At 36.0% G+C, this 23774-nt stretch overlaps 2 protein-coding genes across 3 annotated transcripts in view; one reads left to right on the top strand and one right to left on the bottom strand.

Annotated features, from left to right (window-relative positions):
- The first annotated feature begins 211 nt into the window (after window positions 1–211).
- Window positions 212–7810, top strand: LOC141362528 (transmembrane protein 179-like). The gene is made up of 4 exons (XM_073864751.1): window positions 212–584; window positions 1391–1528; window positions 5213–5291; window positions 5451–7810. Exons 1-4 carry the CDS (start codon window positions 283–285, stop codon window positions 5631–5633), a joined length of 702 nt encoding a protein of 233 aa, XP_073720852.1. The 5' UTR covers window positions 212–282; the 3' UTR covers window positions 5634–7810.
- A 2069-nt stretch (window positions 7811–9879) lies between these two features.
- The window catches only part of LOC141362527 (uncharacterized), a 29877-nt gene continuing 15982 nt past the window's right edge, over window positions 9880–23774 (bottom strand). Inside the window, exons 5-10 of one of the 2 annotated variants that reach the window (XM_073864749.1) lie at window positions 18706–18736; window positions 18491–18599; window positions 17374–17534; window positions 14149–14278; window positions 11744–11770; window positions 9880–11015 (exon numbers count right to left, since the gene is read on the bottom strand). In XM_073864749.1, the coding sequence (XP_073720850.1) occupies window positions 10810–11015; window positions 11744–11770; window positions 14149–14278; window positions 17374–17534; window positions 18491–18599; window positions 18706–18736 (664 nt within the window). In that variant the 3' untranslated portion in view covers window positions 9880–10809. The remainder of the gene's footprint in view (window positions 11016–11743; window positions 11771–14148; window positions 14279–17373; window positions 17535–18490; window positions 18600–18705; window positions 18737–23774) is intronic. The other variant, XM_073864750.1, reaches the window with a different exon arrangement.

The following is a 23774-nucleotide window of genomic DNA, read 5'->3' as shown; positions in this document are numbered from 1 at the left end:
TATAAAAGTCCTACCTATCTTTTATTGTATGGTTTGAACTACCTGCTGCATAATTTATTTTTTTTCTAACCACAGGCATTACAACGCTTTCTGAAACATTTGTATGAATTAATGCTTTTAGAAAACTATTTAAAGTTTGTGTTGTACAGTTTTGACACTATTTTGCCTTTACATGCCATCGGGGCTTGTGATATATTCTGCTAGGCGCCTCTGCTGCAGAGTCAAACTGCGCAGCTGCAGAGCCACAGCTCAAGGCTGGCTTGCGCCACAATCGCGATCAAAATGGCAATGGATAATTTCATATTTGCCCAATGCATCCTTTATTTTTTAGCCTTTGTATTTGGCTTTATAGCGGTAGTACCTCTCTCGGAAAACACTGATGATTTTCGGGGGAAATGTTTGCTGTTTACGCGAGGTATGTGGCAGAACGAGAACATCACGGTGTCGAAGCAGCGCTTTATCATTGAGGAATGGGGACCACAGTCATCCTGCAGTTTTATCACTGCTGTCGGCATCGCGTCACTAATCCTGTCCGCTGTCCAAGCCTGGAGACTGCTGTTCTTTATCTGTAAAGGCCACGATGAGTGAGGGGGTCATTTATTTCATATTATTGCATGTAGATCTCACTTGTACATTACTTCCAGTGATGCGGTTTGGATGCTGAGAGTGTGCATGGTTGCTGTTATGTCATACAGTACCACATATTACAGTAGCATATTCGTTTAATGTTTAGTTACATAATAAACTACAATGTAATTGTGATTTGGTAGCCTCATATTTTGCACAATATGAAGGTCTAAATAAGTTGATAGTGGCCATAACCAAGTAACGTGGCCAATATTTTACACTAGAAGTTATACAACTTGAAAATAGATTTTGAGCAGTTTGTAATAATAAAGAAATTGATAAATAATTATATTACCCAGTATTTCTATAATGTTGACATCCATTTTAGAAACCATTATTCTTTGAATAGTTCATCAAGTTCAATATTTCAGTCAGTAGTTCAACCTAAATTATGTACTTACTCAAACCTTTATTTTAGACAAAAAAACAATATTCCCAAAATATCACAGCAGCCTCTTTCCAATTAAAATCTATGGTAATTTACACTTCCAAGTGTCAAAATGGACAAAGCAGCTACACAAAAATATCAACACACTAACCCATCCTTTTGCTGTATGTTATATGTAATAGGATAACTTTAATGTTGTTATTTGCTAAAAAATTTCCCCCCTGCCATAACTCTCAAAATGTTTCTTACATGCACTCAAAAACTTTTTCTTTATGATATGTCATGTTCAGTTGAACTATTCTTTTAAATGAATTGAGTGTTAGAGATTTTTAAGCATTCTGTCTTCTTCATGTCTTTATAACCCTACGTATGTAGCTCAATCTTCAATTCCTTCCTGAACCTGCTTATCAGCACCCTCATAGTGTTTGCAGTGTTCCTTTCCAGCACAATAGTCAGTGTGGGCTTCAATCTATGGTGTGATGCCATCACAGAAGGAGGCAGTATGCCCAGCAGGTGAGCATGATGGTCCGGTTTCTTCTCAGGACTTACTTTATAAGTTTAATTACTGTAATTGGGTAGGCCTTTTTGGGTACGTTTCTATCAATAAAGTGTATTGTGTGTTTTGTTAAAAACTGATCCAAGTAAGTTTACTTCAGTGATTGTTAAAGTTAAAGGGGTTGTGACATGTTAAAGCGGTTGTGACATGTGTTTTTTTAAATATTTTTATTATGTTCCCTGAGGTATACTTATAATATTACTAAAGTTTTTTTTTAAATCATACAAATGTAGAAAATGTATTACCATTTTCCACCCTGTTTTCATCCACTGATTGAACCAGTCAGTGTGATTTGTGTCCTTCCTTCCCCATTAAAGTGTAATCAAATGTAATCAAAACCAACAAATCTTATTTTTAATATAATATCTGTGTAAGTCTATTTTTTATGCATGCACCCTCATAAACTTCAATTAAAATCTGAAAATGTACTTCCGCCCACTTGTGGTGAACATTCTCTGCTTGGACTGGAGCAGAGTCATATAAAGAGAGAGTTACGAAACGCTTTGATCTCGCCGCCGCGCGGTCACGTGATTCATGTAACGTTCTACAGTTCCTAACCAAGCAGGGCTGTCAATCTGTTTGCATAGGTTTTCAGCTATTTTAGGTAAATATTAGCTTGTAATGTGAATTGATCACTATACTTACTATGTTTATAACGTTTTTTTTTTTACTAGGGATTGATGGAAATACAGTAAATCAGTTAATAAAGATAAACAGTTAATGATGACCCAAAGATAACTGTGGTTATCTATACCAACTACAGCAACACAGTTTATCTTTTATTTTTATAGCAAAAATATGGCTATATAAATGGCTATCAATCTGCTAAAAACATAATTCCTACACTTTTACTATATTAAAATCACAAAAAAGATCGCCAACGCGGTTATTTGTAACAGTGAAGCATAACAGAAACACACTAAATTCATATTTAATTGTATTTATAGTACACATTAAATGTTAATATAATTATACATGATTTTCGAGGATACATCACTCGTATTACTTACCAAACACAATGAAACCCATAGCAGCATTGTGAAGCAGTGTGACTTTCTTATAAGGCATTTAGCTTGTCGCTGTTGCCCCCTAGTGTTACTCGTAATATATTAAAAAAGATAAGTATAAAGTCCACCAGTAATAAAATATTAAACCATTAAATCTATATTATTCACACATTATACACAACTCATTAAAATATAAAAATTGTACTAGTTATTATTAACGATAATCATTACCTACAGCAGAGTTCATAAAATATCACTGTTGACTATATTAATGAAATGTCCGAAAATGTAAAGAAAAACGGTAATTTCATCGATTTACCAGCAGGTGTCATTGAAATGAATGGGCTTCAGTGCTGCGTTTGGAACTATGCGTCACTACATGACACGCTGTTACTTCCGCATTCCATTCTTACAACGGACGTCTATGTGAGTGTCGTAACTCTATTATTATACGACTCTGGACTGGAGCATTCGTTAGCTCCGCCCAGTGTTGGGTAAGTTACTCAAAAAAAGTAATTAATTACTAGTTACTAATTACATCTTCAATCATGTAATTAGAATACTTTACAAATTACTTTCTCCAAAAAGTATTTAATTACTTATTACTAATTACTTTCTAAATCCTATTTAGTACATGATACAAGGATAGGCTTGAAATGGCTTGAATAAATAAAATACATCAATTATTCTGGTCCCACTTTAGGGTCCAATTATCTCTATTAACTAATTATTAACTACTTTTGCCTCAATATACTCCAACAACTAATGCTAAAGAAGTTATAAATTTTAATTATTGGTAGAAATGGGGAGGGTTAAGGATGTAGAATAGACCCCTTCACGGTTCACGTCACAGGCTGTTCCCACTGCGCATGTCGGGGTCAGAAAAGTCATTACAGCAGATTGAGTTGCGTATTATTCGGTATCGTCAAAAATGCCTACTTACGTCGTGGGCTGTGAAAATCGCACCAGGTCTTCTGTTAAGTTTTCGCGATTCATGCAGAATCTCAAAAACAAAAAAATACAACATCTGCGTCTGCAAGCAATTAAGGTGCAGACTGGGACAATGCAAAGATCAAAGAGGCTTGTGTTTGTAGTGCTCACTTCATTTGAGGTAAGTCATCATTTTTCAGCACTGTTAGATTAAATTATAAAGCCTAAATGGTATGAACAGTTCGACCCCGTGCTGCGCGCGCACCCGATAGTCATTCAATGTTTACAAACCTTGAAGGGGTCTATAAGGTTTTGCAGAATCAGGCATTAATATGTGCTATTAAGTATTAATAAACAGCCAGCATCTCATTAATATTAATGCTAATAATCAACCAGTTAATAGTGATAATTGTAAACTTAAACCATGTTAAATCCACTTTTGTATTATAGTATATATAATTGTCCATACACAGTATTTAGTTACATCAGAAGTAACTGTAATTAGATTACAAGAAAAATAAGAGTAATCCCTTACTTTACTTTTTCAAAGGAAAAGTAATTTAATTACAGTAACTAATTACTTAGTAACTAGTTACACCCAACACTGGCTCCGCCCCCATCCAATTGTCAGGCTGCTGCCAGTTCCATTTCTAAATGAAATGCTCTCAGCTTGTGAACAAGCACTACAACATTTTTACTCTTTTAACTCTTTCACCGCCAGCGTTTTATAAAAAAAAGTTGCCAGTCAGGGCCAGCATTTTTAATGATTTTCACAAAAGTTTAATGCCTTCCAGAAAATGTAAACAAACAATATATCAAATAAAAGAACATACGCTCTGCTTTAAAAAAAAACAGTTTCATCCTACCTTCATTATTTCTCTTTTTATCACTACCTTCATTATTTCTCTTTTTATCACATCTCAAATATGGGTAGGTTTCTTTAAAAACACCCAATTTTGAGCAAAAAGCTGAGATAATTCCATTTTTGTTAGAGATCAGATGCAGAGCGATCTTTAAAACATACACAAAGTTCTTTCTCTTTCACGTGATGCGCTACTTCCTGGTGGATAATAGCGGTATTGCAGAAAGCCGGAAATTCTCGTCATTGGCAGGGAAGCGTTTTCTCTTAATTGACGATTTATCTCGATATATATTAGCATAATATTTTTTCACAGCACAAAATTTGACATCGAAATCTTACTGTTATCACAATCTTATCATGGTAAACAACTACTCCATCAGATTCAGTTACTCCTCTGAATAAAGTCTGAACACCAGTGGGTAGAGCTAATAATAATGTGCTGTGTCTTTCTCTGAGACAGGTCATCTAAAAATTGATTTCAAATTCAAATTGAATTCAGCCATTTTTCATGTCTTTGTTTTTTTCTGAGAACAATTATCTATTAAAAATGCTTTTGTAATAGAAGAGGAAGTGGTTTTAAACTAGGAAATTTTGCAGGATATATTAATGATACCAAGACCTGCTATATGTCAAAAGATCAAGTAAAATTTAATTCCTAATTTCATGATCCCTTATGAGTATCAACACACTTTTGCATTACTGGAATATAAAATTGTGTCATATATGTCAGTATTGAGTATTTCATCTGGCACACTGCTTTACCTGAATATTTATTTTGCTTGCATTTGTGAATTATCTAATGTTTGTAAATTATCTAATGTTGACCACTGTTTTTTTTTAAGCTGTGAGGATCTGCAGGACACTGATCTTGAACTAGGCTTGGACAACTCTGCTTTTTATGACCAGTTTGCTATAGCACAGGTTGGTCTTCAGCACATATAAAATTCCCACAGTCCAATAAACTTGGCCCAGTTCTTCAGCCTGTATTTTGGGTTACTGTCAAAGCTTTATCAGGCCAACATTTACAGTTTGATGATAAACTTTTACTCTTCTAGTAACTGTGATGTTGCTCTTTTTTAGTTTGGGTTGTGGGCAGCCTGGCTCACTTGGCTCAGTATCACCGTCATGGCATTTCTGAAGGTCTACCATAACTACCGTCAAGAAGATCTTGTTGACAGCTTGATCCATGAGAAAGAGTTTTTACTCGGACGTTCCTCACGACGCTGCTCTGATGTGGTAGACAGGAAAAGTGGCATGATATAAAAGACAAAACATTGATTATGCTATTGATAATCTTGTAGTGTTACAGTCTGCTGCTTCTAGACAAATGAAGTGTTTCATAGACATAAAAATCTAATTCACACATCAGATGAGCTCAACTCAAACCTGCTTCTAAATACATTTTTGAAATATCCTTTGTGACACACAATCAAAGTCAATTTTACTGTCATTTATTACCAGACATGTCTAACTAAATGACTCTAATGTGTTTTTAAACACATCTAGAAAAGAGGAACAAGCTTCCAATCAGTTTTCTTTTCCATTAGTAATACATTAGCTGAAGAGTTAGATTGTAGAGCTCAGGTATACCACAGATACTAGTTTAAACCATTTCAGTTACAGTTTAACTATATTGACATTCTGTATGTGATCCATCTTTCTTTGCATTTCCTTTCTGTCAATGGGTTAAATCTGTAAAAACATTCCGTAGAAATACAGTGTTACTTTCAGCTGGTTGCCAGTAACTTACTGTAAATTTAAATGTATGTTATTTACTGGCAACATTAGGGGCCCTATTTTAACGATCTAAGCCCATTGTCTAAAGCGCACAGCGCAAAGTCTGAAAAACTAAGCGGAGGAAGAAGATCCCCAGTTTAAGAATGATGTTAAATTACTGTATTATTTTTCACTTGTATTGAATTTTTTTTTTTTTATTAAAACCTTTAAAACCGTTTTCTTTTAGTCATGGAAGTAAAAAAGCAGGCTTTTAATTGCTTTAAATCCAATATCATCAAAAAGTAATTTACAAGTATGTAAGAAAAGGTTTGTACTCCAAAAAATACTTTATTTGTAGATAAAGAATTTACAAACGGCTCTCCGCACGTTTCAGCACTTGGACAGCGTCATGAGTTTTTTTTAAGCATTACTTAAAAATGTTTTTCATCTCACCATATCCACAGGTACAGAGTCATCATAAACAATAAATCTGTGAGGTAGCATTTAAAAAAAATACATTTAAAAACAGATGCATTTGTTTAAAGCAAAGCATTTATTTACTTACCAGGCTACAAGTGAAGCAGCTCTTTGCGCCTTCTAACGTCTCATAATTAGTCCTCATTTATGTCCAAGAGACTCAATAATAATCTTTTACATTCAATCATTTAATCTTTCATATTTAAAAGCGTTTTTGTGCTGCTGCGCATTCATGTGTGTGATAAGCAAACCCGCGTTTTCGTCCCGTTTATAGGCGCATATTACAAATGCGGTCTTTAAAAAACAAAAAACATATTGCGCCATTGACTTTAGACCAGGTTTTTGTTGGTCAATGGCATCTATTTTAGTTGCCTCAAAATAGCAACGCGCCAACAATGCGCCTAAACACACCTCGTTTTCAGACCAAAACGCCCATAGGCGCAAAAGGGATTTGCAAATGCATTTGGTATTTAAACAACGTGGCGCTAAACGTGAAAATGATAATTGCGCAGGGTTGAAACTAGCAAAAGACACTTGTGTCGCGCAATGCACCGGGTGTATGATAGAGCCCTTAATATTTATTTAACTTTGAACAAACTCTTGCCAGTAAATAACATAAATTTAAATCTACAGTAAGTTACTGGCAACCAGCTGCAAGTAACACTGAAATTTCTATGGGATTTTTTTAACAGTTCCATTTGATGTTTCTATGTATAAAATATAACCATGTATATGACTGTGATAGTATTTTCCTAAAGGAGCTGCTATTTTAAGCCATGCTTGCATGTACATTTGTGTTATATTAAACTTAAATGAAAGTTAATTTCAGTGACATAAAGCTATCTTCATCATGACATCAAACTTCAATGAAACAGTATTCTGTAGAATGTGCTGTATTGTATACGGACAGTGATCAAATATACCATAGTACTGAAATCCACCATAGCATTAATGAGGTACTGTGGTTACTACCATGATACGTGTATAGAAAGCCATCAAATGTACCATGGTATATTTTTATAAGCGGTGTGAGACTTAAAGGAGTTTTTAATGATCGAATTTGGTTAATTTATGTTGGGTTTACTTGCTTTTATGGATAGAAAGACCTCATGAACCTTAAAGGTGATTCTATTTAAAACAACTGTTGTGCATGCTGCAATAAAGTTTGATGTATTGTATGCCTTTTTGGTGTACGCATCTTCTGTTATGTAAATGCTAATGAAACATAGTCTGTATATGAGTTTTTTAAGTTAATATGAGCACAAGTTATGAGAATATCTCTGTAACACTCAATCCCATGTGTTTCTCACAATAAAACATTGTATATACAGGAAACTGTTTTTTGCATCTTTTTTGTGGTAGGAACAAATAACAGCAACTTTCAGGTTTATAAGGTATTTTTTATTTTTAATTTTTTTTCAAGCATTTTTTACAGCAGCATAAACAGAACTAATAATGATAATAATACAAAACCAATGATAGAAAAGGTTTTTTTACTGATCATGAATTTAATAAATGCCTAGAAATATGCATTGCTGAACAAAAAAGTGTAACATGTTTTCCTCCTGCATTGCTTTTATTGCTTTAAAGATTTCAAATAAAACCATTGAGATTTTATATTATTACAATATAATATAAAACATATTACAATAATACAAAATATTTAATTGATTTCTGTATTTTATCCGAATTCCCCTGAAGCAGTTCCAGTAAACAAAAGTGTGCTATAAGATGAAGAATTATGATGAGATATTGTCAACAAAATTAAAACAGTTAAATGGTGACCGTATAACAAGACATTTGTTAACACATACCGATTTTAATCCTCAAGTATCTCACAGTGATTTAATGTAAGTCACAGCAGGTTTGGTAATGTACTCAAAGTGTGCCCTTATCCAAAGATTAATGTTTAATGGTTATGTTTTTGAATGCCTTCTTATAGAGTCTACCAGAATGAGAATATACTACTGGCTGAATTTTCTATTTTTATATGAATGTGAGCATCACACCAGTATGTGTTAACATTCAAGACCCCTGTCATGTCAGTCACTGAAACAAAGGTATAGTTCCTCTTTATCACTTCCCTTTTAAATGCTATTTATGAGTTGTATGACAAACACAATAAAGATTTAAGAGCTGTGACACAGTTTAGAGATTCTGAAAAATCATTGAAAACTTTAATTTGATAAGAATCAAAGCCTTTCTTGTTATTCTAAGTCTGTTTAAATACATGCAACTATTGTATAGAATGAATGAATGAATATGTAACCAATAGTTCTGTGATTGACATAGAGTATGGATGTAGTTTCATAGAAAATGCTCGCACAAAGACTAGAAAAATAGAGACAACAACTGCAGATATAAAGGAAGATTAAAAGTTAAAACGTGTGAAAGAGTAGTACAAATAAATATAGAAAAGAAAATTCGTATAAAAACAGTAAACCAAAATAATGCATCATTGGATTTCTGCAACAATGCTAAAATTGAAACAAATATTGCGAGCGTAACAAAGCAGTCAACAATTTTAAATGGCATTCATTCTTTTGCCAGTTAATCTGGCAGTGCATGACACAAAATATGGCCAACTCATCCTTTAACAGTTTCTATCTCTTACAGAGATGCTTTAGAAGATGGAAACATTTGTGCTTAAAGTAACAGCTTTGCCCTTAATTTAAACTCGTGTAGATACATGTTAAAGGTGTAGTCATTGTGCCAGTTCCTCTCTTTTCACATACAGTATACATTTAAATATATTCATTAACAATGTTTAGTGTCCTTCTGTATATTCTGTACAGTACATGTTTGATAAGTGCATTAAATGCATATTTGTACTCTAATACTATATCTTATAATTAGTAAAATAAATATTATTGTCTTGCATTCCACTGAGACATTCAACATCAGTATATACAGCAAATGCATTAAATGCAAAATAGTAGAATAAACAAAATATTATAAAAAACAAACAAACATAAAAGTGTACAGTGTGCACATTCTGTAGAGCTCGAGTGATTTTAGGGTCTAATAAAGTGCTGATATAACAAAAACACCTCACAGGTGTATCAAAATATTTGGGTAAACAAATGTGGGCACATATCCAAACGTATGGTCTTGAATAAAACATGTGCCAGTGGTTCTCAAACTGGGAGTGGAAAGGAAATTTTTATGAAATATTTTATAAAGTTTAAAATACATTAATTCCTCATCAGCAGCAGTACTAACCATCAGCAGTACATTTTATAACTTAATATGTTTTGTTTAATTCAAATTCTAAGTTTAAACTGTTTAAGGTCATGAATTTTCTTTGTAGGGTGGGAGTGAATGGATACATCCTACAGAAGGGGTGGGGGCGCATGTTGAAAAGTTTGAGAACCACTGCCTTAAGCATTTTATTCCCTCCCTAACTGAATTTCCTCATAAACCTTTTTTTATGCTATAGTAGCTCTAAAACAATTATTTTAAAGCTAGTGTGGAAATCATTTTCTTGTCAAGTAAATAATTTATAACTTGTTCCTGAAATCATTACTTGGATCTTACATCAGTGCGTCTGTAAGGAACCCAAGAAAGCCCTTTTTTAGGGGGAGCTGTTTATATCAGTACAAACACATGTCATATTCCTGCATACTTTCTTACACTTATTCTGTTTGATACACAGAAAGTGTGCCATTGAAATCATCCACTTTATATACAAAAAATAATGGCTTGCATTCATTTACACTGAATTATTTAAGGATGATTTAACTTTCAATGATATTCTACCAATGTATCGGGCTCCAATTCTGGTCATCATCAGAAATCATTCGTACTCTATTTTTATGGTTCTATACAAATTCTGAAAGTGATTAAAGTTTTCGTTAATATTCCTGCAAAGGTATTTTTGGATGGAGACAAAGAAATGCATTCCAACAGCCTATAATTGCTACAATGATAAAGCACTAGATACAGAGGTCATTTATATATGTTTGGTATAATGAGGATGTGACATTAGCTATGCCACCATAAAGGGCAAAAAATGCACACCAGGTTAATGGTGCTGAAAAGCTCATGGCCTTTAAACAACTAAAAACAACAGAATCGGATGTTAAACATCCACATAGATATTGACTGGTGCCCAGTCTAAATATAACATTAAAAATAAAGCTGTTTCTTAGTAATAAAAATCATTTTCATTCTGTTCCATTTCTCTGTCATCCTCACCTTTTATGTTTCCTCTTAGCCACAGACAGCCCCCTGTGGTTTGTTATAGTTATTGCATGGTCAGCCATATCCAGCAGGCCCAGACTATCTGCTTAAATTGCAGCAGGTACACAGCCAGCGCCGTCTGCAGCTCCTCGCAGGAACGCTGAGGTCTTCGGCGGTCTGTGCAGTACAGAACGAGACCGAGCACAGACAGCAGTAGGAAAAGGCAGGTCAGCAGGGCCAGATGCAAATTGTTCTGAGGCGTGTCATACACTGTGAAACACAAAACCCTAAAATGATATTTCAGAGCTAATAATAATGAAGGGAAAGTCACAAATAAACAGAAGCACAAATAATAACACAGATGTACATAATAATAGCACAATTCATGCTAGAATTCTTTTAAATAACTTGAATTAAAATGACAGAAAAACGTATCAGGCTGCATGCAAAAAAGTATATTCACCCAATACTGCATTTCACTAATAACATTGATGTCAGTGAAAGCAATGGATACAAATTTAAATTGAAAAAATCTTAGGTCCTAAAGGTCCTAATTTTCCTCCTGTATTCCTGTACAGCTCGTTAGCAGAGCAAAATGTCATGGATTTGAACCCAGGGAACACACATACTGATAAAAAATGTATACCTTGTAATGCACTGTAAGTCACTTTGGATAAAAGCATCTGCCAGATGCATAAATGTAGGTACAGATGTGTATGAACTTGTGAGGTGCAAGGTGTACTTTTTTAAAGGGTACTGCCCCAGTGACAGATAGGAACCATTTTGACAGTAAATATTAAGGTACATTTAGAAAGAAAAGTCTTTAAATGGCTAAAAATTGTAAACAAGCAGATTACAAAGTGTAGTATTATCTAGATAAACTCTTAAAACTACAGCACAATGACACTCATAAACTCTTCTGTCTTACATGCAAATAAAAAATTGTGCTTTTTCATGCATTTTAGAGAAACAGCACACTGTTCAACGCATTCACTTACCTCCCAAACAGTCATAGTATGGAATGTCTGGAAACCCACATAAACAAGTATAATAAGGTTTAGGATTAAGTTGGTTTCATAGTGTTTGTGAACTATAAACATTTCTTTTTTGATATTTCTTGCAATAACTTTAGTGATAGTAAATGATTAAGCTTCAAAAATGCATACAGCCAACACCAATGGCGGCCAGTTTTTCGAGGGTGCACGATGTGAAGCTCATCAAAACATGTATTTAGTTTGTAATGTGTGTGCCTCGTCATGTCAAAACAGGGATTTGGTGCCTCATGTGAAGTTATGTGTATCACACGTCATGTCAAAATACGTGCCTGCTGTAGACGTTTCGGGTTTATGATAAAAGAGACGTTCGCGATGGCCAGATACTCAATTAATCTGTGTAATCAGAGTTTAGTGTTAAGTAAGTGTATTTTGAGTATATTGTTAATGTGAGCGTCACTTTTATCATAAACCCTTTCGACGCGTGTGCAGCAGGCACGTACACTCACCTAAAGGATTATTAGGAACACCTGTTAAATTTCTCATTAATGCAATTATCTAATCAACCAATCACATGGCAGTTGCTTCAATGCATTTAGGGTTGTGGTCCTGATCAAGACAATCTCCTGAACTCTAAACTGAATGTCAGAATGGGAAAGAAAGATGTTTTAAGTAATTTTGAGCATGGCATGGTTGTTGGTACCAGACGGGCTACAGGTCTAAGTATTTCACAATCTGCTCAGTTACTGAGATTTTCACGCACAACTATTTCTAGCGTTTACAAAGAATGGTGTGAAAAGGGAAAAACATCCAGTATGCGGCAGTCCTGTGGGCAAAAAATGCCTTGTTGATGCTAGAGGTCAGAGGAGAATGGGCCGACTGATTCAAGCTGATAGAAGAGCAACTTTGACTGAAATAACCACTCAATACAACCGAGGTATGCAACAAAGCATTTGTGAAGCCACAACACGCACAACCTTGGGGCGGATGGGCTACAACAGCAGAAAACCCCCCGGGTACCACTCATCTCCACTACAAATAGGAAAAAGAGGCTATAATTTGCACAAGCTCACCAAAATTGGACAGTTGAAGACTGGAAAAATGTTGCCTGGTCTGATATGTCTCGATTTCTGTTGAGACATTCAGATGGTAGAGTCAGAATTTGGTGTAAACATAATGAGATCATGGATCCATCATGCCTTGTTACCACTGTGCAGGCTGGTGGTGGTGGTGTAATCGTGTGGGGGATGTTTTCTTGGAACATTTTAGCCCTATTGGTGCCAATTGGGCATTGTTTAAATGCCACAGCCTACCTGAGCATTGTTTCTGACCATGTCCATCCCTTTATGACCACCATGTACCCATCCGCTGATGGTTACTTCCAGCAGGATAATGCACCATGTCACAAAGATAAAATCATTTCAAATTGGTTTCTTGAACGTGACAATGAGTTCACTGTACTAAAATGGCCCCCACAGTCACCAGATCTCCACCTTTGAGATGTGGTAGAACGGGAGCTTCGTGCCCTCGATGTGCATCCCACAAATATCCATCAACTGCAAGATGCTATCCTATCAATATGGGCCAACATTTCTAAAGAATGCTTTCAGCACCTTGTTGAATCAAAGCCACGTAGAATTAAGGCAGTTCTGATGGCGAAAGGGGGTTAAACACAGTATTAGTATGGTGTATTTTGACATGACGCATGATGCACATAGGTTCACATGAGGAACCAAACAGATATTTTGACATGACGGCCCACACACGACACTCCGAACACATATTTTAAATTTGCGCTCCTCGGAAGAGAAGTCACCAGCCGCCACTGGTCAACACAACAATTTGTGTAAAAATGGAGAAAATTGGAAAGTAGATGCATTTCATGCTATGTTAATTTAATGTTAGAGAATAGTTCATCTAAGATCTCTAATAGTTCTCTTTCATTGTTGCTGGGAAAAAGCCAGAAAAATTCAGCGAGGAACAGCATGAACTTTTATTGATATTAAGTTTTGTAAAACCCGTTAACTGCAAAATTAAAGCTCTTCAGGGAAAGACAAAGTGTACCGATGCATATAAACAGAACTGAACAGACACTCTAAATTACCTTTCTTAAATTCATTAAATTTGTTGTTTTATTAACATAACAGTTTTGTTTGGCACAGATTGCACACTTCCTCATTTGCATGTATAATTAATCTGGCAAGTAAATCACTTGGGCATGTTTGTGCATCCATGTTATGTTTTCCTGGTTTGCTTTATTGGGGATTCATTAAGCATAGCCCTTAATGGGAAATCTTTTACAAGCCATTAAAGCATGTTTAAATTTACTTCACTTTTAAGGTCCCTGCTCTTAATAATGCAAAAAAATTCCCTTTAACAGTTAAAGGCACCCCAAAGGACGTTTAACTCACCGTGAACTGTTATCTCCGGCTCTTTGAAGCGAACTCGCCTCTCAGTTTTTCGCCTGCGCAGTGATGCTGACTCTACATTGCTCACACTGGACCTTTTCAGGATAGAGGTGGGCAGCTTTTCACTTGTGATCTGAAAGAAAGAACATAATTAAAGATTTTGACTTTAAGAATGTGATAAATCCAGCTATGACTATGCCAAAAATGTTAAATGGATGAATCAATATGGCGGGGCATGAAATCTCATTGGTTCTCATTTCTTCTTTTGCACAAACAGAGAAAGAAGATTCAAAATCAAAAACATTTCTGCTTAGAAATTACCACTGTGGTAAATGAAAAAGACTCGGGAGACTTTGGATATTAATTGCATGCTCTTTGATAATGTAATGTTGCGTGAAAGCTCACGTTACACACGCTGTTTCTGCATTTCTGATGTTAATCTGGAGTACCTATAGAGTAGTATTACATCCTTTATATCTCCAAAGAGTCTTTAGTTTAATCAGATTTATTAAAGAAAGATTAGCTTTACAGAATCGTTCCTATAACGTCGAAAAAATGAAGAAGGAGGAGTTACTACCGCGGGTGGAGCGAGTACGAGTCATGCAACACTATACAAAACGTATAACTTATGATTCACTACATGTTTGTGTCATTTATATAATATGCACGCGCCTATTTCCAACATAAGACAGAAGTCTTACTTACCGCATGCAACTCGTGACCCGGTTGGGAAAATCCACCGCATCAAAAACACGCAAAACTCCGCTGCTACCCCGGATAATAAACTATATCCATTGTTTCCATAAGGCTGGCTTTCTTCTCCTTACATCCAAAAACACACTTCTTCTTTCGTGCCATTGTTAGTTTTGACATTAAACTAATCTGTGTCGCGTGATAAGATGTTTGCAAGTTGTAGCGTCTCCCGCTGATTGACGGGTGGGCGGAGTTTTCCGGGGGAAGTGCCCATATAAAGAAGTGATATAGAAAACCCCTGAAACGTCAGTTGGACCTGTAATCGAAAAAAACTTTCCGAAGCTTGTACGAACCCTGGCGAAGTGCATTCGGCACAGAAATACTCTGTAACACGCCCAACTGCTTTTTTGATACTTTGTCTACGTTTAGCATGAGGAAACAACGCTATAAACGTGTTAATAAGTCAGAATGCTTGAAATACCGTTGGACCCCCCTTTAAACTGTTAATGTTCATTTAACAAACTACGGTTGTCATCGAGAAAATTAACTGAAATGATCATCCCTAGCACAAACCTATAGTTTCACTTCAAACTAAACTTATTAACTCACTGGAGTCTTATGAATTACTTAAAGGAATAGTCTACTCATTTTCAATATTAAAATATGTTATTACCTTAACTAAGAATTGTTGATACATCCCTCTATCATCTGTGTGCGTGCATGTAAGCGCTGGAGCGCGCTGCGACGCTTCGATAGCATTTAGCTTAGCCCCATTCATTCAATGGTACCATTTAGAGATAAAGTTAGAAGTGACCAAACACATCAACGTTTTTCCTATTTAAAACGAGTAGTTATAAGAGCAAGTTTGGTGGTACAAAATAAAACGTATCGCTTTTCTAAGCGGATTTAAAAGAGGAACTATATTTTATGGCGTAATAGCACTTTTGGGAGGACTTTGACTCGCCTGAAAAGTCCGCTCCCCTTCTCACTCTCATAATGGGAGAGGGAGGGTGTTACTGCGCCGAGTCGAAGTACTCCCAAAAGTGCTATTACGCCATAAAATATAGTTCCTCTTTTAAATCCGCTTAGAAAAGCGATACGTTTTATTTTGTACCACCAAACTTGCTCTTATAACTACTCGTTTTAAATAGGAAAAACATTGATGTGTTTGGTCACTTCTAACTTTATCTCTAAATGGTACCATTGAATGAATGGGGCTAAGCTAAATGCTATCGAAGCGTCGCAGCGCGCTCCAGCGCTTACGTGCACGCACACAGATGATGGAGGGATGTATCAACAATTCTTAGTTAAGGTAATAACATATTTTAATATTGAAAATGAGTAGACTATTCCTTTAAGGACGTTTGTCGGCTCTCCTGATTTTGCCAAGTGGTTGATGTCCTCAGGGCAACATTATTTTGACCCTGGAACAACATTTCAATCAGCCAATCAGATTTCAGAAATAAGATTATAGTTTGTTTTAAGTTTAAGCTTACATCCAAGATTAGCTGTTTCTAGACTATTGTTTTTTACTTATCATGTCCCTCTGATTTTAGGGTTTGGTTATGGTTAGGGTTGGGGTTTGGGGTAGGTTTAGGTTTTATTTAGAAAAATGTTGTCCTTGGGTCAACACAATATGTTGCCCTGAGGACATCAACCACTTGGCAAAATCAGTTCGAGCGACGCTTGTCAAAAAGTATGGGGAAGCTTGTCTACGCTTTGGCCGCTCTGAAGTCTATTTTCGCAAAACTAATGTTTTGGTAGGAACGAGTTTACATTATATGTACCTCCGAAATCAGGCAGCGAAGAACATCTAGGCTATATTCTGATTGGTTGCTGCCGTTTTGCCGCTGCTTGCCGCTGAACCGCGTCATAGCTCATTACCATAAAGTTGAGCTTCTTTCAACTTTCTGATTGGCGCTCTGGTCCCTCAAGATGCCCAAAACGCGTCACTGATGAATTTGACGCTCCTTGCAGCTGAGAGAAGCCAGCTTCCATTGAAAATTAATTACTTCCGGTAACTTTGGAAGCTCAAGTCTGCGGTGGTGTGATCGTACAGTTAAGCGATTTTCATTTTTGAATAAACTTTGGATTAAAGTGTCATCCAAAATGCATGTCGATGGACACTGTCCAAGTCTTTGCACCCACTCCTAGGTCCAAATCATAACGCAAAACCTGATTTTACAGAACATGAAAAGTATCACCAGTGCAGTACCTACCAGTGATGCGCGGGTCAATGTATAAACAACCTGACCAACGTTTTCAACTAACCTGCCTGGCCTGCATTTTTTAAAAGTAGTAATTGTTTAAAATAGTTAATTAGCATCTTTATGACCCGACTGACTGCGACCAGAATATCATTACAAATATTTTGGATCAACCCGCGCATCACTGGTACCTACAGTTCAGAAAACTAACCCTACTAGGAATAAATGGGGTAGTAATGAATGGTCTTAAGAAATGAAATGTTGCTTCAGAAACAACGAAAGATGTTAAAAGCTTTCCAAGAACAAGAATTAAGCTCAAGGCTATTACCTTGTTTGTAGGAGTTTCATGTTGTGTGTATGTTTCTTTTCTGTGCCGCAGCTCGGTGTGTTTTTCCTTATGGCTTTGAGAAATGCCACTTAGAGCGTCGCTAAATGATTCAGTGGCAGAGAACCTCTTCGAAAGAGTCGACACACACTCACCTAATGAATCTGTAAAACAAACATCACTTAACAATCTCCTGAACAACACGGCTTACACAGCAACAAGCTAATTTAGCAACACACATAGACATATCTGTGGTGAATTTACCACATATCTGTGGTCTTTAAAATAGCGCTTTTCCTTCAAAAAGTTAACTAAGCAGCTGCAGTTCGACATTCATGACACATTGTTGCCCGATACGCAACATCTTTCATCGTCCTCTATTATAAAAGAGATTATGTTAAGCAGCATTTCCTTCAGAAAAAAACTAGCGAAGCATTTCTGCTCACTTAAATGCATCAGACTGTGATAACATGAATTATCTAAATATGCAATCATCAGAGGACAGAAAGAGTGTTTAGAATGCATACTCATTCTGCAGTTTACCCCGAGTAGGCATTTTACCTGGTGGGCAATAGTCTGCAAGCATTTTATACAGAACTACATACAGTACAGTTATGCTTAGATGTGAAGCAATAAAAGTGATTTACTGTTGAGAGAGGGAAAAGGCTGTGTACATTTACGGGAAGGGGGAAGCTACTATGAATATATATGCTCGAACTGATTTTGCCAAGTGAGAAACATCCCCAGGGCAAGATATTGTGTTGACTCAACGGCAACATTTTTGTAAATAAAACTTAAACCCATCCCAAACCCCAGCCATAACTGAACCCTAAAATCAGAGGGAAATGATACGTGAAAAACAATGGTCTAGAAGCAGCAAATCCTGAATGTGACCTTAAACTTGAAACAAACTGTAAACTTATCTCTGATATCTGATTGGTTGATTGAAATGTTGTCTCAGGTTCAACATAACGTTGCCCTGAGAACCCCAACCACTTGGCAAAATTGGGAGAGCCATATAAAATGAGGGAACATACATGTATCTGCTGATGAAAAATATATACTGAGATTTCACTGTAAGTTACTTTGAATTTATGTATTTGTCAAGCATGCGTCTTACTAGTATATTCTGTTTTGCCAATCTCAGCATATACGGTGGCAAGCAGCTCCAGACTCCGGGCTGTGATGGGGTGATCATTACCAAAAGCCCGCTGGTTGATTTTTGTGGCCTTTACAAAAGTTATTGGGAAAAAGTAATTAGAAACATATTTTCTTATGCTATATTATTATTATATCATGTTAGTTAAACACTGAAAAGAAATTCACATAATGTACCTTGCCACTGTACTCCAATGCAAGATGGGGTCTGAAACAATAAAAAAAAAACTATTTACTTTCCACTCTTTACTATCTTACAACTGTAAGATAGTAAACTACAGTAGCATTTCAAATATAAAACATTACATGTTTAATCAATGTGTTGGATCCGTTTTTTTTTTTAAATACAAAAGTTCTTGTATTTTGTGCAAAAAAAAAAAACGTCTTTTGACAGTCTGACCAAATAAGATGTAAAAATCACTTGGTTCTGGTCTAGTTTTCACAGTTGAAATGTCTAAAAGTGGTAAAAAATCCACATTCTGGAAAATGTCATTATAGTATATCATACATACAGAAAATAAATACACTGTGCATATAGCTTACATATGGCATACGGGAAAGATTTCATAGTTAGTATGCTACTGTTCTGTTGTGGATAGCCACAATCTCGCCAGCTGATTATTTACTGTACATGTGACATAATAATAAATGTGTGTGGTGTACAGTATATTATTGATCAGCAAATCCATATCATTGATTGTGCCTTGGAGACTCAGTTGACCCATTTCTTTACTCTAGAGCAGGGATGGGCAACTTCGGTCCTGGAGGGCTGGTGTCCTGCAGAGTTTAGCTCCAACTTGCCTTAGCACACCTGCCTAAAAGTTTCTAGTATGCCTAGTAAGACCTTTATTGGCTGCTTCAGGTGTGTTTAATTATGGCTGGAGCTCAACTCTGCAGGACACCGGCCCTCCAGGACCGAAGTTGCCCATCCCTGCTCTATAATGAAACTTTACCAGAGCACATCATGTTTAAGTTATCCTGGACCACTCACTCTGGTTCTTTGTCATTTGGTACTAAATAAAAAGAGCAATCTTTCAGATCTGCAGGTGTTCTAATAATTTTGGCCACCACTGTATATATACAAAACGCGATAAACGCCGTTTTTAGTATTGTAAGTCAAAAAGTACATTCTTAATTTTACGCAATATACAATATCCGCCTTGATATTCTCTCAACTTTACTCCCTTTTTTCCCAAAACGGGATAAACGGCAGTCCTCCTTTTTGCAGAATGCAATAAATCCACTCAGCAAATCACAGCGCACCATTCCACGCATTGTAAATCCTAGTTTTCCTCATCTACTTTGTACTTCATGATCAACAAACGAACAAAAACAAAACAATACTTTTGATGGCATTGATAAACCTGTGGTGGTTTCTGTGGTGTGGAAAAATAATAAGCCATCAAAATCTAATGATTTACATGAGAGGCACTCGGGAGATGGAAAAATGCCGGCTGTTGCTTGTTTTCACACGACAGCATCAAGCTTCGGTCATGCTAACACATTGACCCCAGGGGATCTTAAGCAAAAACTTTCCATTATTTTACTTGAAGTCGACGAAAATTGAGTAGGACCAAAATATTTTACAGCTGATCGCTGTCAAAAACGTTCAGCAATGACGTCCCAAGGATAACAACAGCAATGACAGTATTCTTAATATGACAACGTAAGTGTTTTGATTAATACCAATAATGTTTTTTTATCAGTGTATATCACTAGTCAACTAAATGAACATGGCAAATATGAATGCACATTTATATATTGATTCAATAGATTTATACCTTTTTGAAAAAAGTACTAAGATACTAAGTGAACGTTTGTAACAGAAAATAGTGGTTTTCATCTTGTCACTTTCTGAAAACACATTTATATGTATATTATATATATATAAATATATATATATATATATATTAAAGTTACTGTAGAATCTTCATAAGAATCATAATCTTTGTGTCATACACCCGCTGTATTACCATTCCATCTTTTGGTGGTGGCAACACTGTCTGAATATTATAATATAAAAACTGAGTAGAATATAAGATTGGACTGGGCCCTATACCTGGATGGTTGAACTCCCCCCGGTAAATGTATGAGACATGGGGTCAATTTTATCAAATAAATCAAATTTGTGTAAAAACAAATCTTGTAAAAACGTCATGCTGATTTGCATATATAATGTATAATTAGTTAGTCAGATGTTCTATCCAGATCCAGATGTTGTATGCATCAATAAAACATTTGGCACACAGTATACTGCATACAGCAGAAATAACACGTGTAACATGACAGTGTGCTAATTTGTACAAATCCGTCCCCCCAAGTCTGCCACGTCCTACCAACTTCCACAAAAGCCACGGCTACCTATAAAAGCGAATCCATATTTGAACAAGACTAAAGCAAGTGTGAGTATTCATGTGTCCAAAAATAGCACATTCTTCACCTAAATCCTCTGTGACTCACAGTAAAGTATAAATCATAGTTTATATAGTAAACTTTAATTTGATCTGTTGTAAAGATTTTTTTTCCTCTACACTGTAGAGCACTTGGATAAAATTACTTTTGATGCCACAGGCCTGGCACCTTCACTTAATTTGAACAAAGAAATAGTTTGTGGAATGACCCAGAAATAGCCCAACTCTGCCTAGAGCAGAAGGCATGCAGATTCATTACATCACCCATCACAACAAATCCAGGCACACGTGTGTTGTAATTCCAACTGAGGTGCCTAATGAAGGTAATGGAAATGCATCACCCATGCCAAAGATATGGCTTTGTGATCTACTCTCTACTGTTTACTGTTTGGCTGAAGCGCCTGGCATGTGGGTAAAAATATTTGGCAGTGCTGTTTGTTTAAAAAGAATTGTCATAGTCATTTCAGATATAATTATAAAGGTATTTATAAATAAATATAGGCTAATGTTTTCCCTCAGAAGGCCTTTATTAACCCCTGGAGCTGTGTGGGTTACTTCTGTGAATGATGGATGGACTTTTTTGGGCTTGAAAGTCATGGACCTTGTTTTTTACTGTTATTTTCTTCTTCTTCTGTTATTTCCATACCCTTAAGATGGTCTTTTGACCGAAAGCTTGGAAAGGTTATTAAAACCTGCTGCTAAGGATTTAAGTGTGCAGACGTCTTTATTTTCATTGACTACTTTATTGTCTGGCACCTTATTGATCGTGAGTGCGGTGTTACTCTTCTAATTACTGTTCTTTTCTAAAATAATGAAATTATTGCTTAAGTAGATCATGGGATAATTTTAATTTTTTTGCTGAACTATCCCTTTAATGTGCACTTTCCTCTTCTCTCTTATTTAATGTACTTGTTGTTTTAGTCAAAACATATATTGGTTTAGTTATAATGGTTATGTTTTAATTAATAATGACTAGGTGTTGGTTTGCAGTGTTTGGGACTGTCCTCAGGAGACATCTGATCGGACACAACATGGCAAAGCTCTCAGCTGCAAGCGTACTTCCTGTTCTAACACTGAAAGATTCAAGAGGCAAAACCACGTCTTACAGTGTGGAGCATGTGCTGTTTTATTCCCTGAATATCAGACATCCCAAACTAAATTCATCTCTGAATTCCATCTCAATGATTTGAATCTAAATGGAATTTTAGTAAAATAACTATATGTCTAATGTAAAGTTTTTATTGAAGCAAAAAGACAGAATATTTTTGCTTAAAACAAAAACAAAATTGAGCAAGCACATAAAAACTAGAAAATGATTATTTTTTTCAATTTTCATGTTAGTCCGACTTTATGGATAGTGAACTTTAAGTGAACTTTATGGATTGCAGCTTTAAGTTAAGTTTGATTTTTGAAAATTACTTTGGAAAAGGGAATCGGGATGAGTACCAAAACATACTGGCTGTTTCTCAATTCCAAGAACGCAAAGAACGGACTTGCGTTCTCGTGAAGACTGGTCTTGCCAGGTGACCTTGAAAGAATGAACTCAGGTCGCGAGAACACAGAACGCACTTGTGAGAATTGTGTGCAATCTTCCTGTTGGTCACCTGACCTGCCCAGATTTCAGCGCGCAAGTCTGCACTCAATGCGTCCTCGATATCAAGAACATATCTGAGTATTTTCATGTGTCCTCTGTACTTGTGTTCTTGAGAATTGGAATTTGACTTCGACAGTTAATGATGACTTAGAGCGAAATCACAAGGACGCAAGATCGCTGAAGAACGCATATTAAGAAACAGCCACTATAAGCCAATCAGCAGTAAGGGGCATGTCTATAACCGACATCATTGCCTGGGTTGCGTATGTGTGAGGCAGGTCTATCAAAAGAAGGTCCAGATTCTATTGGGGTAGGGGCGTGTTTGTTTAGGTGATTTTAAATGTCAACACTGGCTTTCAGAGATCATGCACCCCGCCTTTAAGTTTCAAATTTTGTGATGTCCATCAAAAATACTAACTCTCTACAAAGATCAAAAAAATAATAATAATATTGACATCAAAAATTATCATGTAAAAGGTGTTTTTGTGGCTTTGTGAGAGCAATGATATTGCTAAAAAGCTGACCACAACAAGTTTAGCATGACCATACTCATACTTGTCTTGAAGAGCTTTCCTCTTCATGTTTCCAGAGTTACCTTACCCAAAGACTTTAAAGGATTACATGCAAATGGTGTGGCTACCATCAAAGTTCATTGTTCTCTGAAACAGAATCTTATTGAGGCAGCAATAAAACAATCTCGTTCTCATTCAAGTTTAATGTCATCCTCATTCCTGTTGCACTAACAAGCTGTCCCCTTCCCTAGGACAATTAGGTTAAATGTGTTTAAGTTCCCAAACAGTGCCAATAGTGGAACATAAATGTCCTGGAGTGTATGTGGTAGTGGCCTAACAAAAGACTGCTTCATCATGTTAAGCCCCTGGAGGAAAGAGGACACCTGAGTCAGAGTGTCCCAGTAACATTTGAAACCTTGAAACTCACATACTGTAACACAAGTCACCTTTCCCTTCCTCGTTCTTTCTATGAGTGTGGGTTTGGCTCAGTATGAGGATTCCTAATTCCATGTTGTTATCGACTTGATTCATTACATAAGATAAAATAATATTACGATATCATTTTATTTTACAGTGCTTTAAGATGAAGGTTTCATGCATGTCATTGTTGTAGAAAAGCTAACATCTGACTGAAACAACACTTTTTTTCAAAGAACATGTATCTGATCATGTCTGTGAAATCAAGATTAAAGTCTCAAAATGTAAATATCAGATTGGGAGCATCAAAGT

The sequence above is a fragment of the Misgurnus anguillicaudatus genome, unplaced genomic scaffold (assembly GCF_027580225.2).
Source record: "Misgurnus anguillicaudatus unplaced genomic scaffold, ASM2758022v2 HiC_scaffold_28, whole genome shotgun sequence".
NCBI lineage: Eukaryota > Metazoa > Chordata > Actinopteri > Cypriniformes > Cobitidae > Misgurnus > Misgurnus anguillicaudatus.
Note: the sequence above shows the minus strand (reverse complement) of the source record. Positions and strands in the feature narration are given on the sequence as shown.

Excerpts from the sequence above, each read along its gene's own strand:
- LOC141362528 (XM_073864751.1), top strand. The coding sequence starts at position 283 with ATGGCAATGGATAATTTCATATTTGCCCAATGCATCCTTTATTTTTTA. Across the intron at positions 1,529-5,212 it reads GGAGGCAGTATGCCCAGCAG|CTGTGAGGATCTGCAGGACA; the intron begins GTGAGCATGATG and ends TTTTTTTTTAAG. Across the intron at positions 5,292-5,450 it reads ACCAGTTTGCTATAGCACAG|TTTGGGTTGTGGGCAGCCTG; the intron begins GTTGGTCTTCAG and ends GCTCTTTTTTAG.